Source organism: Cavia porcellus, unplaced genomic scaffold, assembly GCF_034190915.1.
Source record: "Cavia porcellus strain 051 isolate PalLab524CR breed Dunkin Hartley unplaced genomic scaffold, mCavPor4.1 scaffold_4, whole genome shotgun sequence".
In the NCBI taxonomy this organism is placed as follows: domain Eukaryota; kingdom Metazoa; phylum Chordata; class Mammalia; order Rodentia; family Caviidae; genus Cavia; species Cavia porcellus.
This window is the reverse complement of record NW_026947487.1, coordinates 61,608,626-61,624,902: the sequence shown is the minus strand read 5'-3', so window position 1 is coordinate 61,624,902 and position 16,277 is coordinate 61,608,626. Positions and strand designations below refer to the sequence as shown.

The 16,277-nt window shown below is 46.2% G+C and overlaps 1 protein-coding gene across 1 annotated transcript in view; it reads right to left on the bottom strand.

The window, feature by feature from the left end:
- Znf423 (zinc finger protein 423) overlaps positions 1-16,277 on the bottom strand; it is a 316,073-nt gene that overhangs the window by 208,527 nt on the left and 91,269 nt on the right. The window contains exon 3 of the mRNA XM_003477678.5: positions 7,597-7,797. Coding sequence (XP_003477726.2) covers positions 7,597-7,797 — 201 coding nt within the window. The remainder of the gene's footprint in view (positions 1-7,596; positions 7,798-16,277) is intronic.

Genomic DNA, 16,277 nt, shown 5'->3' with positions numbered 1-16,277 from the left:
CCCTGGTCTGTCCCATATCACTTAGAATCTGCTGGCTCCAGAACATACTAATACAATTATAGTCCTACCCCCTTTTTCATACTATTTCTTCCTATCCCCCCATTCTGACATTTTCTTATGAACTTCAGACAGCTTATCCATTTCTTAATATAATCCTGCTGTTACTTCCACAAAAATTAATATTGGTTAACTTAAGGAAAACTGGCCTATTTATGATACCAAACCTTTCCACCCAGGCATAAGCTCTACGCTTTTATTTATTTTCTGTGTGTCCTCTAGTACCTAACTTGGTTGATTGGTCCATTCTATCCACATATATGATCATTTCTCATCAAGTTTGTTCTCTGATTTCCATATATTTTTTGGCTAATATCACTGGGAGCCATTATTTTCTAACTGGATGCTATCTGTACGCAGGAAAGCTCTCATGTGGGGTATTAATTGTCCTCAACTCCCTGGGTCTTTTGCACTGCAGTGTCAGCAGATGCCAAAGACCCTCCCCTTAGGCAGAAGACACTTGTGCTCTGTATCTGTAAATTTGGAAGCCCTGTTCCACTTGGCAAGCCCAAGAAGCACCCAAGACAATAAGGCAGGGCCCTACAACCACGTTTGGAGCAACAGAGGAGCCTGAGCCTGCACACAAAGGAAAACTCTGGCCAGCCGATACACAGGAGAAAGGCTGGCAGAGGTGCAGCCTTCACACCACAGCCCCTGCCCTGTAATTGAGGCCCACGGGTCACCCTGGCCGCAGCTGAACAAACCAGGGTGTAATTAACTTTCTACTTGGCTTTTTACGCAGCAGCATCTCACCTTGGCCAGAAAAGGAAGGTCTGCCTTTCAGAGGGACTGGGGAACACGCCTCAGCCCTGACCCTCAGGAAGGGCAGCAAGAAGGAGTAGCAAAATTAACCCATGTGGAACACATTTTCTGCTATTGCTATTTGAACAAATCCTCCATCCTTTTTTTTTTTTTTTGAAGTTGAGCTTTCTAAAAAACTGTATATGGAGTTTATTTTGCAATTGTTTGTGGTCCTCAACCTGAGTTTCTGGGGTGACTTAGTCAGACCCCATGTCTTGCCTTGACTTAGAACCTCTATAACTTTGCACAAGATCCTCTAACTCTCTGAGCCTCCAGTTGCTTCATGTGTAAAATGGGGAAAAACAGCAAAAAACAGTGCCACCCTAAGCCAGGCAAGTGAGGCTGAGGCAGGGAGATTGCTGTAAATTTGAAGCCAGCCTGGGCTATATAGTAAATTCAAGGTTGGACAAAACTACATAGCAAGACCCCATTTCCAAAACAAAACTAGCATAGTAGTACCCACCTACAATCTCTGCAGTTTGGGAGGCAGAGGCAGAAGGATCACAAGTTTGAACCCAGCCTGGACAACTTAGTGAGACTATCTCAAAATAATTTTTTAAGGACTGGGAGGTGTAGCTCAGTGGTAGAACACTTGCTTAGCATACACAGGTTCCTGGTTCAAATCCCCAGAATTGGAGGGAAAAAAAACCAGTGTCTCCTTGCTGAGACTGTTGTGAAGATCACGTGAGATCACACATTCACTTCTCAATCAGGTGTTAAAGCATCACTGTATGTCAAGCACTGGGCTAGAACACAACAGGGAACAAAACAGACAGATCTTGTCCTCATGAAGCCCAGGAGTAGTGACAGAGATGAATGACAAATACCATAAAAACCACTACGGTAGCTGACATAGGCCAAGGACTGTATGGGGTTGGGGCAACAGAGAGGGCAGTGATCGAGGGGTGCAGGGGCCCAATTCAGGCAGAGGAACACAGTGCCTGGCATGCAGTTAGTGCTACATACACAGAGAGTGTCAGGACCACAGCCCCCATGGCAGCAGGAAGAGAAAGTACCTGCTTACCCATGTGTCCCCCACACCAGACAGCCAGTCCCCTGAGGCAGTGGGAACCTTGTCTGCTTCAGAGATGCTTCACTGAAGACACTGACCCAGCTCAGAGGTCAGCGAATGGTGACTATAGTGAGAAGACAATGCTCAGCTCCAAGCTGATCCTGAAGGCAATTTCTATTGCATGCAGCAAGAGCCTGGAGTGCAGCATTAGATCCATGGATCTTTCTACAGACTGCATCTGCCTGTCTTCCTTGTAATGAAGACAAACCTGCCAGCTGCCTAGAGCTGAGGTCAAAGATCTCCAAAAGCCATCAGGTACTCACCCGGGCCTAGAGTGGCACTGCCAGTGACAGGCCTGCCACAGACCTCTATTGCCAACCCCCTGAGGCCATCATCAGCACGGTTGTTGGGAAAGTCAGGTCTAAAATGTTCCAATAGCAAGGAGAGAGCTCCCAACATCCTCAGGCAGTCAGCCTCATTAATTTAGGCCAAAGCCATGGCCAGTCTCCTTAAAAGGTGGCACCGGTGCCAGAACGTGACAAAATATTATGCCCGTATCCAGACTAAAGGCCCACAGACAATCAGCTTCAATGAACACACGAAATACTGGCCTCTGCCCAAGGGTAAATCAAATCTACTTCTCAGCTGCCCCAAGGCAGTTGCCAGAAAATCTTCTAAAGTCATTGAAGTTCTTCTGCCTCCCGGAAAACGATGAGTACCCCCCCAAAAATTTATAGAACCTAAAGTTGTATGGCCAACAATTCACAAATCATGTCAAGGCAAACATCAGCTCACTCTGTGTCACTATATTATTTGAGGCAATGAACACTGAACTAAACAGGATTTCTGTCCTCAGCAATTCAGATGCCCACCAATCCATTTCCTGCCTTGGTGCCACAAACGCTGTCTCCATTAGACACGGAAAACTCAGCATGCTCAGAAAGTCAGCCTTCTCTACTCTGTGTAAAACCTGCACCTGCTGGCCTCGTAATCAGAACTTAACATGTTTATAGGGCATAAAGAGTTGCAACCACCCAGCTTTCCCACCTTGAGCACTGCTGCATGATCTCTCCAAAAGCAGGAAAATGCAGACCACATTCAGAAAATTCACAGTGACCGATGCAGCATGAGAAATGGTGTGTGTGTGTGCACCATGCCAAACATGTAAACATTTGTTAGCTAATGGGCAGGGGGCCAGAGAGAAATCAGGAAAATCAAATTGTTGTGGACATACAAATGAACAGAGAGGACTATATTAATGTTGTAGGTAAGTTGGTTTGAGGGTAGGGAGAGAACTTGATGGAGTTGCCTTGCAGTCAGTAACTTATGGGCCATGCTGCTGCTTCTGCCTACGAACAGCAAAAAGGGCACCACCTTATACTCCATCTGGAAACAAGGGTTCTCCATACCTCAGTGCAGGCCACTCCTTAGGAATCCTATCACCCTCTTTGAGACAAGAGGATCCCCATTCTGTTGTAAGCATCATCCACCATGGAAAATCTCCAAGCCTTGCAACCCCTCCCCACCCTCATCTCCAACTGACAAAGATGGAAAAAGATTCAAGAGGTCACTTGGCAAACACGGTTTTAAATGAACTACATCTAAGGCTAGCTCCATAAACACAGGCCACCGCACAGCCTCCTGTCACTCACTAGCAGCAGCCTCTGTGGGAGACAAGTGTTATCCACACCCAAGAACACAACTGAGAGGGTAAGGAACAGGAAAGACAGGTGGGGCTGCCCCCAGGCCCACATTCTCAGCAGCACAAAAGACCCCACTCAGGTGGTAGGCATATATATATATATTTGATCCCCAGACTCCATGAGCTGAAGGTCACATTGATCCTCAATGGCTGATAATCAAACCAAGCATTCCGACACAAAAAAGCCTCCATAAAAACTCAAAGGACAGGGTTGGGAGAGCTTTCCACAGCTGAACATGTGGTTCCTAGAGACAGGGCCAGGAAAGGGCCTGGAAGTGCCCACCCTTCTTCATGACACACTGTGCGTGTCTCTTTAGTCCTCCCCTAAGTTCTGTGGGCCACTCTAGCAAATTGGTCGAAGGAGAGGAGGGAGCATGAGAACCCCAATGTACAGCCTGACCCTCAGGTCCACAGGTCACAACCTGGAGCTTGCAACTCACATCCGAAGGGAGGAAGAAGGAGAGTTTTGGGGACTGAGCCCTCAACCTGGGTGAAGGGGGCTGGGGCTACCTACAGATGACAGTGTCAGAGCTTAGAAGAACTCGAGGGCACTGTGTGGTGGCTGCAGAACTGACTGGCTGCCAATGGGGAGAGATCCCCACACATTTATTCACAGAACTATTTTGTGGCAGTTGTTGTGTGAGAGAATAGAAAAAAGCATTTTGGTTTATAGCCAGATCCTCCCTCAATGTAAGACTCATTTGTTCACAGAGACTCTTACTGGGTTCCATGGCTGCCCAGCATCCAGGCTTCAGCCTTACCTGGAATAGTTTTCTGGAGCTCCAGAGCATTCATCTTTCCTCCAGAAAGGACCCTCCACAAGAGCCACCACATCCCCTTGCTTCACCTCTTGTACGGCATCCAGCAGGTGGCAGGTTTGGGGACTCTGAGTGCCCAACAGTGGGTGTTATGGTTTAGCTCTAAAATGGCCCCCAGGAATGGGGAAAAAAGAATCAAAACATACCACCTGCAGGGGAAAACACTCTATGACGCATGTGATCATTATGTAGTGTACTAATAAACTTAATTAATTAAAAAATAAATTCATTAAAATGCCTCCCAAAGCCTCTTGTGTTTGGAAGGTGACTGGATTACCTAGGCATCACTGCTGACTTGTTAAGAGGTAGGTTACTATGGACATGAAAGTTCATCTCCCTTTCCAGCTCTGCATCCAGACCACCAGGTCGTGAGCAGCTCTCCTCCATCACAACCCTCAGCCATGTCCTCAGGTCTGGAAGCCAGCCCACCATGGAGGCAGGCTGGGAGCCAAAATAAACCGCTGTTCCCTTAAAGCCACTGGGTACTTTGTCCCAGCAACAAGGAAAGTGACTAAGACAGTGAAAGTCCAATAGACCCATGAGCCTGTCCGAAACAAGGCACTACTGAATTTTCCTTTTTGTACTAGGAAATCGAACTGAGGGCTTTATGCCTGCTAAATAAGCACTATACCACTGAATTATATCCCCAAGCATCCTCTACTGCATTTTTGTATTAGTTCTGACATAAAAGCAAAAGCCCATTTTCAAGCAACATCTTACACTAAAACTCATTGTGTAAGATAGAATTTTTAAGGTGAATAATTCAAGAGTAGATGGGGCATCATGGCAACCCAGGTTGACAGGCTCTGCTCTCATCTGAATTCACCTTCCTTCTCCACAACAGCTCCAACAGACACTGCTGGAAAGGCAGCTAGAAAACCAGGGCACAGGGTCGGGAGGTGTCCTAGGTGGTGAGCTATTCAGGGCAGAGTGCACACAATTCCCAGCGCTCTGCCGTGTCACTGGGTAATCCTGAGAACCTAAATCCTAAGGGAAATAGCTCCTCACATGCCTCGTTCATGTTGGGGAAACTCTCTTAGAGTGGGTCACACCTTTACTGGGCGGTAATGAATTTCTCGGGGATGCTATTAGGCAAGGCTGCGTCTCATACTCTTTCTAGGAATTTCTGACTCCCTTCCAATGCTCCAGGGTCTGGGGATATTCCTGGCTCCCACATCCCCATGGAGGTCGTTAGTGGGGTCCTATTAGAAGTAGACAGGATATTTGTGGATACCACTGGCACCTGTAAGGGTAGCTGGAAGCTCTCACAGATTCCAGCCAGAGTAAAAAGCTACAGAGAGAAGAGTCTGCCACTGGAAAATGAAGCCCAGCCACAATGAGCCACGGCTTTTTATTTTGGGCACTGACCCCTGCATACAGCCCCACAGTCTCCTGGTTTCCTTCTCCACCCAGAAACTCTACTTCTCTCAAAGGTGTGGCTCAGAGGCCTGAGAATCAACCTGACCATGAAGCACTTCTTTAGGGATATAGACTGACACTCAAGACAGCACTGCTCAGCGGAAGCCAGGCCCTGTCTCTGGCCTCACTGCTCTTACATTTAGAAAATAAAGAGAATCACATTTAGTTAGAAGGTCAAATTAGATGATTTTTTTTTCTAGCCATGAGGATTGAACCTAAGGGTACTTTACCATGAACTATTCTCCCAACTCCTTTTTCTTTGTCTTTTTTTTTTTTTTTTTTTTTTTAATCTAGAGGCAGCATCTTGCTAAGCTGGCCTCAAACTTGTGATCCTTTTTGCCTTCACTGTCCCTTAGCTGGGATTACAGACATATGCCACCACATCCAGCTAGTTGATTATATTTTATTCTCTTTTGGTTAAGATCCCACTTCAGTGTTTGGCTAAATCAAGAAATACTCTGTGACTATTATTTTTTCAAGCAGGAGGAGAGTCAACAGCCCAGGATCCTGAAAAGTCTTACCTCAGCCACCAAAAAGCTATACAACCTTAGTAGAGAAGTCACAGTTCTCTCTTGATGCCTCAGTATTTACCTTATAAGAAATGATGGAACTGGAAAAGCAAACCCGTAGGAGGTTCTTTCCATATTAAATTGTAGGATTCTAAATTAACCATTGCCTTCACCTAACACTGAAATATCACAAGCTTCGTGTGAGTGGGGTTTGGATTACTGAGAACCAAAGGGTTCAAAACTGAAAGAGACAGCCCTCTTGGGTCCATGGAATATAGCAACTTGGTCTAGATAAGGACATGCAGCCACTAGTGTCACTAGAGGGCAAGTCGTAGCAGTTCCACAAACCTTGGCTTCAGATTTTCAAGGTGACATGATAAATGGAGGAAGCAAGAACTTTGAGTATTAATTTACCCCTCACCAGCAAGTTCCCCCCCAGTCAGGTGACAGGTCCCCTTTAGAATACTGGCCCAGGACTGTAGGTCATCTCCCACAAAACCAGTATCCAAAGGGTTTCATCAACACCCACAATGGAAGAAGATATCTCAGGATGGTTGTGTAAGGTACACAGAGGCTATGAGTTCCTCTCTCTGCAGCTCTCAGAGTCCAGACATGTGTGGGTCCCTGAAGCATGACTGCCATACCCTAAGGGACACATACGTCCTTTAGTTCCCCACCAACTCTGACACACACACACACATGACACATGAAGTCTTAGGTGGTTCCATAAAACCATAGTCTTGCAAACCTTTTCCCAGGTACAGTGAACACAGAGGACAGGGCTATAACAGGTCTAGCCCTTTTTTTCCCACTCAGAAGTAGGAAGTCAAGTTCAGAGCACAGCTGGGTCTCCTTCTACACAGGCTGTCCTTGGCCTTGGAAAGCCTCATTGTCCCATCACAAGCCCTGCTGCCAAAATCATTTCTTCATACAGCTTGCCATACTTAAGCTGCTTAACTTTGCACTAACAAACTCTTAATTGCAAGGAAATCCCAAAATCTGGGATGCAGACCTAACTATTTATGGGCCATGTACTACACAGCACAGTCAGGCGAGGATAGGGTGTCTCCACCTAATTCCTGCCTGCCAGAAAGCTGTTGCTTTTATTTTTAATTTTATTTAAAGGCGGATGCAGGGTACCCAAGACACCACAATAAAATGACATTAACTGTAAAATTACATTATTAATTCTTTAATCTCACTTGAGGCTTCAAGCTGTTGCTATGTCCAATTATCCGTGTAACCACCTGTCAGAATCCCGGTGCTATTTAGCATTACCTCCAGGACAGCGGTGGGCCCGGTGGTCCGTCAGGTCTGCCAGAGACTCGAAGTCCTGCTGACAGTGATCGCAGGTGTAAATTGACTCATCCTCCACGTCTTCATCGTCCTCATTTCTCTCCTCTTGACTTGTCACGCTGTTCCTGTCTTCCAGTGCACGGCTGGTTTTCCGATCGCACTCCGGCTCTCCTTCTAGGCCTCCTGCCAACAGGAAGAATAGAGTCCGTGTCAGCTGAGGGGGTCTTGGGAAAGGGTTTTAAAAGAATCACCCGGCATTTATTAAGATACATTTAATTACTCTACCTCCCGGGTCCATTATTCTTGACACCTCTCAGTACATTAATATATGGGGGTTTTTGTAGCATGTGGTGCCATAATTCTCAACTAGGTTTTTTTAATTTGTGGCACAAATCTTCCAGAGGAGTTTCCTGTCATCTTTCCTATGTGCAGGGCTGCCGGGGGTCATGAACCTTAGCGAGGTGAAAACGCCTTAGTATTTTTCTCCTAAAAACCCAATTTTGTGACACATCCCTCTAAGGCCCCCATCAGCTACATCTAACACACCTCAAAGCTTGTAGTTTTCCCCAAAGCTTTGCAGTTTAGAACTGGAAGACCTCTCAGCCTCTTTCACCTTCAACACAACAAGCCTCCCAAGGTGATAATGTTGGCTCAATTCTTTACAAAAAAAGATGCCCTGATTCTGGACAAAAGTAAATGCATGTGTTTGAAAGACCCTATGTTGTCAAATCACAACTTTAAATGTGTCTAATCTTGTGATCACCTGTGATCTGGTTGCTGCCTAGAGTGATAACTGGCCTTGGAATGATTGGGCCAATTTTTTAAAAAATAAAATGCCTACTCTGTGCTTGACACTGTGCAGATGAGTGATTAACCATAGATACAAGTGATTTAATGATCAGAATGACGCCTTGCATTTGTGTAGTACTGTGCTTTTTTCCAAACCACAATGATATACATGTAGCCCCATTGCATAGTGTCATACAGCATAGAGTAAAAGGGACCTCAAGAGATCATGTGGTCCAGCCACCTGCAGAGAGGGACAGCTTTAAGATTCCTAATTCACAGGTAAGCTACCAGTGAACAGCCCACAGCACAACAACAACCGGCACCCTCCAGATGCTCAACTCAGCATCCTGATTCCTTGTCTAACTTGCTTCCCCACACATCTGTGGGAAATGAAGCACAGCCTCAGTCTTAAAAGATTAATAGGACACATCAAGAATTTGTAAGTCAAACTGCAAAAAAGCATGGTAAATCTAATATACAGAATGTACCAGTAATCCTCATAAATGTCAGTGGATTAAACTTGTCCGTTAAAATACAAGGACGCTTGGACTGGAAATCAAAACACATATTGTATGTTGTCTCTTCCCACATGCACTTGTCCTGCATGCACTTGTCCAGCTCCCAGTCCAAAAACTAGCAACGCTGACAGATATCAAACAAAGAGATCTCCATTATATGTAAATATATTTATGCAAATTCATATGCCTGTGCAAAAGTTCATGCACAGATGTGCATGTGTGTGTGTGTGTGTGTATATCAGTGCACACGTAAAATCACAGTTACAAAAAAAAGGCTTAACTCACAACCCTTAAATCCCTTAGGGCCCAATGCCAGAGCAAAAAAGAGAAACACGAAGCTAAGAATGCATTCGATTTGAGGTGGAAACCACAGTCTTATAAATATTTCAATTTAGGAACACATAATATTATTAAGGGCTCTATTTCTCCCGTCCGCACAGAACACACGCTTCCAAGCACCCGACATCAAGAACCTGGGAGCACAAATCAGCTCATCGGAGAGCCAGCTGCTGCCTTCTGTGGCGGGGAACAGTGCATGACATGCCGTGGAGGCAGTAAAAATCAATGTTTCCATTTGTGGCCCATCAAAACATCTCTCTTCTTACCAATTAAGGGATGCACAATTTTTAGGTTCTTTTATTATCAGAACAAGCCAACTCCCCACAATACAAAAATCCCATTAAAAGCCAGGCAGCGTATTTATCACAGGGAATCTGATCTGCTGCAGCGGCAGCAACAGCAAGAAATAGAAAGCGAAGAAATGAGAAATATCATTTGGAGCCTTCAGTATTATAAGTCATCACACAACCATGGTTACAGTCAAGCGCCCGTCTCTGAAATTCCTAGTTTACTGTCTTTTCCCTTAATAAAAAAATGTCCTGTTCTGTAGAGGATAAAAAAGAACCATAATTCCAGTTTTATCTACTACACTGACTCTCCAGATAATAAGTTATATCTGCACCATGCTTGTGCTACTTTACTTAACACACAATTTAATGGATATATTTAAATTATCCCCTTGTTATTATTTTTTTTTTGCCATATTTACTTGGCAGCACTTTCTATAATAGCTCATCTAATCCACAACTGGAACCACAAACATTACAATGCATTTGATCTCTCTAAATCTGGTATATCCTGTTGACTTGGGAGTAGATAAATCAGAATGTCAACTCTCTGGTTTTTATAAGGCAAAAACCCATAAAGTCATCCAAGAGTATAAATCTGTTTTAAGGAACTGTCACCTCCCCTATGGCCTGCTACTAATGGGAAGGCAGAAGGGCTGTGCAGAATGGGGCGGGGAAGAAAGGAGGCCCAAGGGGAGCAGTAGAAAGTCGCTCAGGGAGACAAAGGCCTGGGCTTCATCATCCAGGCCCTAGGAGGTTTCAAGCTCGGCCAGGCTGACCCTCAGGAAGTTGAAGCCAGAGGCAGACAAAGTGACCTGCAAAAGTTTTAGGGGACAAAACTTCCCTAAAAACCCAGGCCCCATGGTCTCTCTATAGGCTCCAAAGAATCAGGACCTAGACTAGATCAGGAAGCCCTCTTCCCTGAGCAGATTGGACTACTTGCAAGGTTCAGTCACACTCAGCAGTATAAGGCAAAAGAATACATTTTTCCGTCTGCAAAAAATAAAACTGAGGACCTGCAGGGTCGCCTCAAAGTCATGCAAGGAATAGAGCCTAAACATTCTATTGTTAATTGTGCAACATACTTTTCACTTCCTGGGGACCTCAGCTCTCAAGGTACCAATCCTCCCTGGAGCACTCTCTGAGGTCTCTTCCTTCCACAGCCATCCTGAGCTGTTGCTCAGTATGACCCTAGAGTCAGAAGGATGGGCCTTCCCTGCTCCTTTGATCCTATCCTGTCTGGTCAGGGCTGCCCTCTCTGGCCACAGAAGTCCATACTCTGGTGGCTGCCTTGAGCAAGCACACAGCAAGCAGACACCAGAGGCAGAGCATCTGACCCTGTCTGAGTCCCAAAAGCAAGTGCTGCCCCATGTTTCCAGCACAGTGACCTCTTGGACTTAAACTACAGTTGACTCATGGCCCCTCCAGCCATCAGGGCCCAACAAAGCACAGTCGGCAGGCTGGGAGAAGGCTGCCAACTCTTTTTGCTCTGCAGAGGCCTCGGATGCTATGAAAAGCTTCCTGAAAACAGACCTATGGCTCCCTTCCCTCTCACCCCAACTTCTAGAAGCTGTCAGCAGCAGCTTAAAGACCTGTCCAAAAAAGGCCCAAGCTCAGAGCCCTTCCATCATGGCTATGTGCACAAGATAGGAAATTAAACCAGCTCAGAATATGCTGGTCCCTCCATTCAGGAGGTGACAAAGCTGTCACCTCCTGCACTTCTCCTGGCCAACACACAGTGTGGTTATTTTCCAGTTTGCACATGTTCAATCTTTTGCCCAGCATCTACCAACAGCAGCCAGCATGGACTGAGCACTTGCTATGTGGCAGCTTCCAGGCACCTTCCAAACGCAGCCAATCAGGCAGTCCTATGAACTGTCATCATCATGTCCCTATTTAGCAGGTGGGGAAACTAGTGCTCTGTGAGGTGACAAAGCTTAATCTGGTTGGGCAGGGTCAGGTTTCAAGCCCAGGACATCTGATTCAACCATGCTGCCATGGTCTCCCACAACAGAGACTCAAAAAAAGGAGTCAGTTTAGGAAAATTTGTAAATACTGCTAAAGTCAAATGTGGGATCCTTGTGGCTGCTAAGGTACCAGAGTGCTCTGCTGACCTCTCTGTCCTACCTGCTCCACACAGCCTTCTAGACCTTTCAATTCCTTCAACTGCCAAAGTGGCTTCTCCAAGAGCTTTATGCTCCTTCCCCACTACGAAGACTGCCCTGACTCTCGCCTGTCTCAGGATCAGTCATAGGCTTACTGCAATGTCAGGTAGATTTTCTTTCCCCTCCCTCCCTCCCTTTGCTGTCAGGACACTTGGCACACCATGTACTCATACTCTTGGGGGATGATCTCCAAACTTTGTCCCACTGGGGCAGACTGCAGTTTCCCAAGACAGTATCCATACTTCCTACCCTACCTGGTCTCCTGTAGTGGGCCCTTGGTGCCTCTGTTAACAAGAGGGATATAATTCCCTTCCAGACCTTCATTCTAAGCCGGGTAGCCTTAGTGATTCCTTGATGGGGAGAAGGTAACAGAAATGATGCTCGAGGCTTCTGAGCTTAGGTCAGAAGGGATACAGTTCACCTTGAGCTTCCTGGTCTCTTGGGACACTCCCCCTGCAAATCCAGGTACCAGGCTATGTGAAGCCCAGGCCACATGGAGACAGCATATATAGGTCCTTCATCCAACAGCCCAGAGAGGACTTCAGCACCAACTGGCAGCCACGGGAATGCACCATCTCAGAAATCCAGTCCAGATGAGCACACAGGTGACCACACAAGTACAAGATACCAAATGACGCTGTCAAGCAAACCCTGTCAGCTCACAGGTCACAGTGGAAAATAGTAACAGATTGTCATTTTATGGCACTAAATTTGGGGTGGTTTGCTGCATAGCTGTAGCTAGCAGGAGCATGCCTCTCAGACTGCAAGTCCCATGAGGGCAGGTGCTCTGTTGGTTTTTGCTCAGTACTGCCCACCCAGTACTGATTGTCCACTGGTGCACAAAGGGACACAGCAGTGTCAAGTAAATGCTGAGTAAGTGGACAAATGGATAGGCTTCAAATCACAGAGGTAGTAAACATGTAGCATGTTTATTGTCAGTTTGGTTAAATTTTAGGTTGAACCATATAAAGATGCCACATTTTTTTGTTTGTTTTTGTTTTTGTTTTTTTGAGACAAGGTCTCAGTTCAGGCTGGCCTAGCACTCATTATGCAGTCCAGATTGGTCTTAAACTCGAGGCAATTCTCCTGCCTCAGCCTCCCAATGTTGGGATTACAGGCATGCATCATCATGCCTGATTAACAATGCCACTCCAGGTGGGGGGAAAAAAAGGCAAATACTAGCATCCCAAATGGTTCAACCTAACATATCTAAAGGGGCTACTGTTCCACCAGCTTCTTCTTGAAACCAGGAAGTGGGTGTACCTACCCACAGACTCTGCAACACACCACACCCTGTAAAGCCACAGCTCCTGAAGGGATAGGCTTGGAAGGATTCTTGTAAGCAAAGAGAGGTCATGACAAAACCTCCAGTCTACCCCGCTTTTCATTACAAAGTACTCATTTTCCTGTCTCACTCAACCACAATCCTTAGGAAAGAACTTTCACTCCGGCTCAGCCCTTTCTCAGACATTCCCTATTGGGCCTTTCATGTAGTGGTGAAGGCGGGGACCTGGGTGTGAATCCTGCTCTGCCTTTGTTTCCCCACCTGAAAAGTGACGATATCAGTGCACCCACTGCGTAAGTTTCATGACAATGGAAACAGGGTAATGCAAATGTGAAACAGTGGATGGAAGTGCTCAGGCAGGGGTCAGTGTTGCCTTCTGCTGCGGAAGAAGCCTGGGTCACAAAGGTTGTCACAGAAAAGTTACCTAATAAACAGATTTGGGAATGAATGAACAGGTGAATAGGTAAATGTCACAGAGGAAGGGTAAGCAATAAGGCATTGCATGGTGGCCCTAGGGTTCATCAGGGGTCTGGGTTCTAAGGATCACTCTAGTAGCCCCAACCCTTGCCAGGGATGACCAGAGGGCTAAGCCACGTCTCCTGACAAGCCTCTGATTCCTGCTACTTCGATGATCATGATGGGCATCATTGTCTCCTACTGTGCCAGGTGAGGTGAGGCCTCCTGAATAAATGGCCATTGACAAAATGTGGCCCAGCTACGCACCAAGTAAGACTGAGGGATGGCAAGAAGGAGAAGGGTACAGGCAGGGATGAGGAGGGCACGGAGTGAGAAGGAGAGCCAGGTGCAATGCTAACAGTCAGCCTGAGTCCTGGGTAAAAAGATGACTTCCCTGCTTCTCGCCCCTTTTCCCAATCAGACCTGAAAGGGACCATGCAATGACTTTTCAGGAAGCAGAACTCAAAGGCACTGAATTCTAGGCATAACCTGGGATTGACCAGGAAGCATCAGGACTCTGGTACAGGGTCTAAAGACAGTCATTAAGTAAGAACCCACACGAGCAGCAGATAGCTGGATTCACACTCCAGGGGCTGTCAGGAGGACAGAGGAAGAGTACACAAAAAAATCCCAGGATCTGGAGCCAGCTATGTGGGTTCAAACCCACATCTCACTGTTTAACAAATGGGAACCTTGGACAAATCATTTCCCACTCTGAGATTCATTTCATTAAATGAAATTATTTTAATGACATAAATACAAAGTTTGATAACTGGTTCATAAAAAAATGGCAGCTTATGATGGCTGCCTTATTGCCTCTCTTATAATTCAGATCAACACATGCAACAAACACCATGCAGACAAGAGTTAGCAACATCATGTGCCAAGGGAGGCCTGGCAGCAGCCTCATGTGGCTCCTAAGGATAGAAAAGGATAAGGAGCATCAGACACGTGTCCCTTTGAAAAGCACAAAAGCATTCACAACCCTCGGCCCCAAAGAATCCACTTTGCTAAAAGAAGAAAATCCTGATGGTCCCCCTACCAAGCTGTGTGACCTTACATGAGTCACAAGCCCCCTCCTCCCAGAAGCAGCAAAATCCCTGACTCTGCATAGGACAGATTTTCTTCCCCACTCACAAGCTGGCTTTTCCTCCGTTCGCCCCCTACAGGTAGCTGAAGGAAAAACAGCCCAAGGAGGTGTCAACCATTTCAAAGGTTTGTACCCTAGAGCAGTGTTTTGTTTTGTTTTGTCTTGTTTTGTTTTGTTTTAATGGAAAACCTACCCTCCACCGAACAGCCTAACTGCTTCTTGCCCCACTTTCCTGGGGGCAAGAAGCACTTGCAGAACAGGGGCGCTGGGTTAAAGCCCTGGCTTAGTGATTCCATGTGCACTAGGGTCCTCCTGGTAGAAGAGAGGCCTCTCAAGGAAACCTTTTTTTTAATCAGCCTGCTGCACGGGGCAGGGCTGAGCTGAGCACAGAGACTCCAATTATGTCCCTGTTTATGCATCTAGTGTTGGTTCCAAATTCTGTAAGGCAGTCATAATTTATCTTAGAATATTTGCAAGGCAGACTGCAGGGTAACATTTAACATTTAACACTCAGCCTAAAGGGTGCCCTTGGCAGCAGAGCTGTAGGCAGGTACTTCAATACATAATTTGCTGTCCAGGTTCTGCTTCTTTAGGTAAAGAAGCAACTTCCAGGTGGCTGTCTGGGGTAGCCAAAAACTCAGTGAGTCACTGCTGATGGCTATGTAGGCTGCATCACCCAAGTCTGAGACGCTGCATCCTGGCTGGCCACCAGGGACTGTCCATGGCTGACTACGGAAAGCATTGAAACGTCCCAGGAAATCTCTTCAGTTGTCAGGAATTCTAGAACCTGAAGCAAAAGAAGACTGACAGAATGATAACGAAGGCTTTCCGCAGTCAAACCTTCTGATTTGTTACTACCCTTCACTATGGCCATGGTCCAGGAAGGAGGTGTCATCCTCAGCCCAATCTCACGGAGGGCAAAACAGGCTCAGCTGGGTGATGCAGATAAATTCATCATGTTCTCCTCATTCATCAGTATAAAAATAATAAAAATAAATGGAACAGATCTGAGAGGCTGATTAAAAGGGGAAAGAGGTGCAGAAGCCCACGCTAGAGGGCGGTCCCTGTTCAGCATCCCTACAAGACAATCCCTAGGGAACAAGATACCCAATGTGACCACATCAGCTATTCTGTCTTAAAGAAGGAAATCTGTATTTTTATCTACAGTTTCTGGATTTTTAAGTTTCAAGAAACACAGAGCGAGACAAGTAATATACCTTGGAGGGTGAGATTTTGCTAGGGGACAGTCTTAAACTACCACGCTCCCTCAAGCACGGGGCTTATCTGCCCAGACACAGTCTGTTAGGAAGGTCACTGGGCACGATGACAGTATCCCTGGCTTTGGAGACTCAAGATCTAGGTTCACACTTACTTTTTAGTGGTATTGTAACGTATACTTCTGAGCTTCAACTTCCTTATCCAAAACATGAAGACAGAATTCATCTTCATGCTCAGGTTTTGTGAGCTCACCCTAGGAATGCCACCTTCCCAGTGCTCTTGCTCCAGGGCTCCGCTCTGTAAGCTCCCCCAAAGCTGCAGCTCTACCAGACACAAATATTCCCCATCCACAGTCATTTATTAAGCACTTATTAACTAAGTGGTACCCACTATACCCAGTGCTGCAGATGCCTGGAAGAACAAACCACAGCTTCCTATCAGATAAGGCTTTCTCCCCTTCCTCGGCCCACAGCACACCTGCACCAGCTTCCTGGTTATGGCAGGCAGGGATGAGTG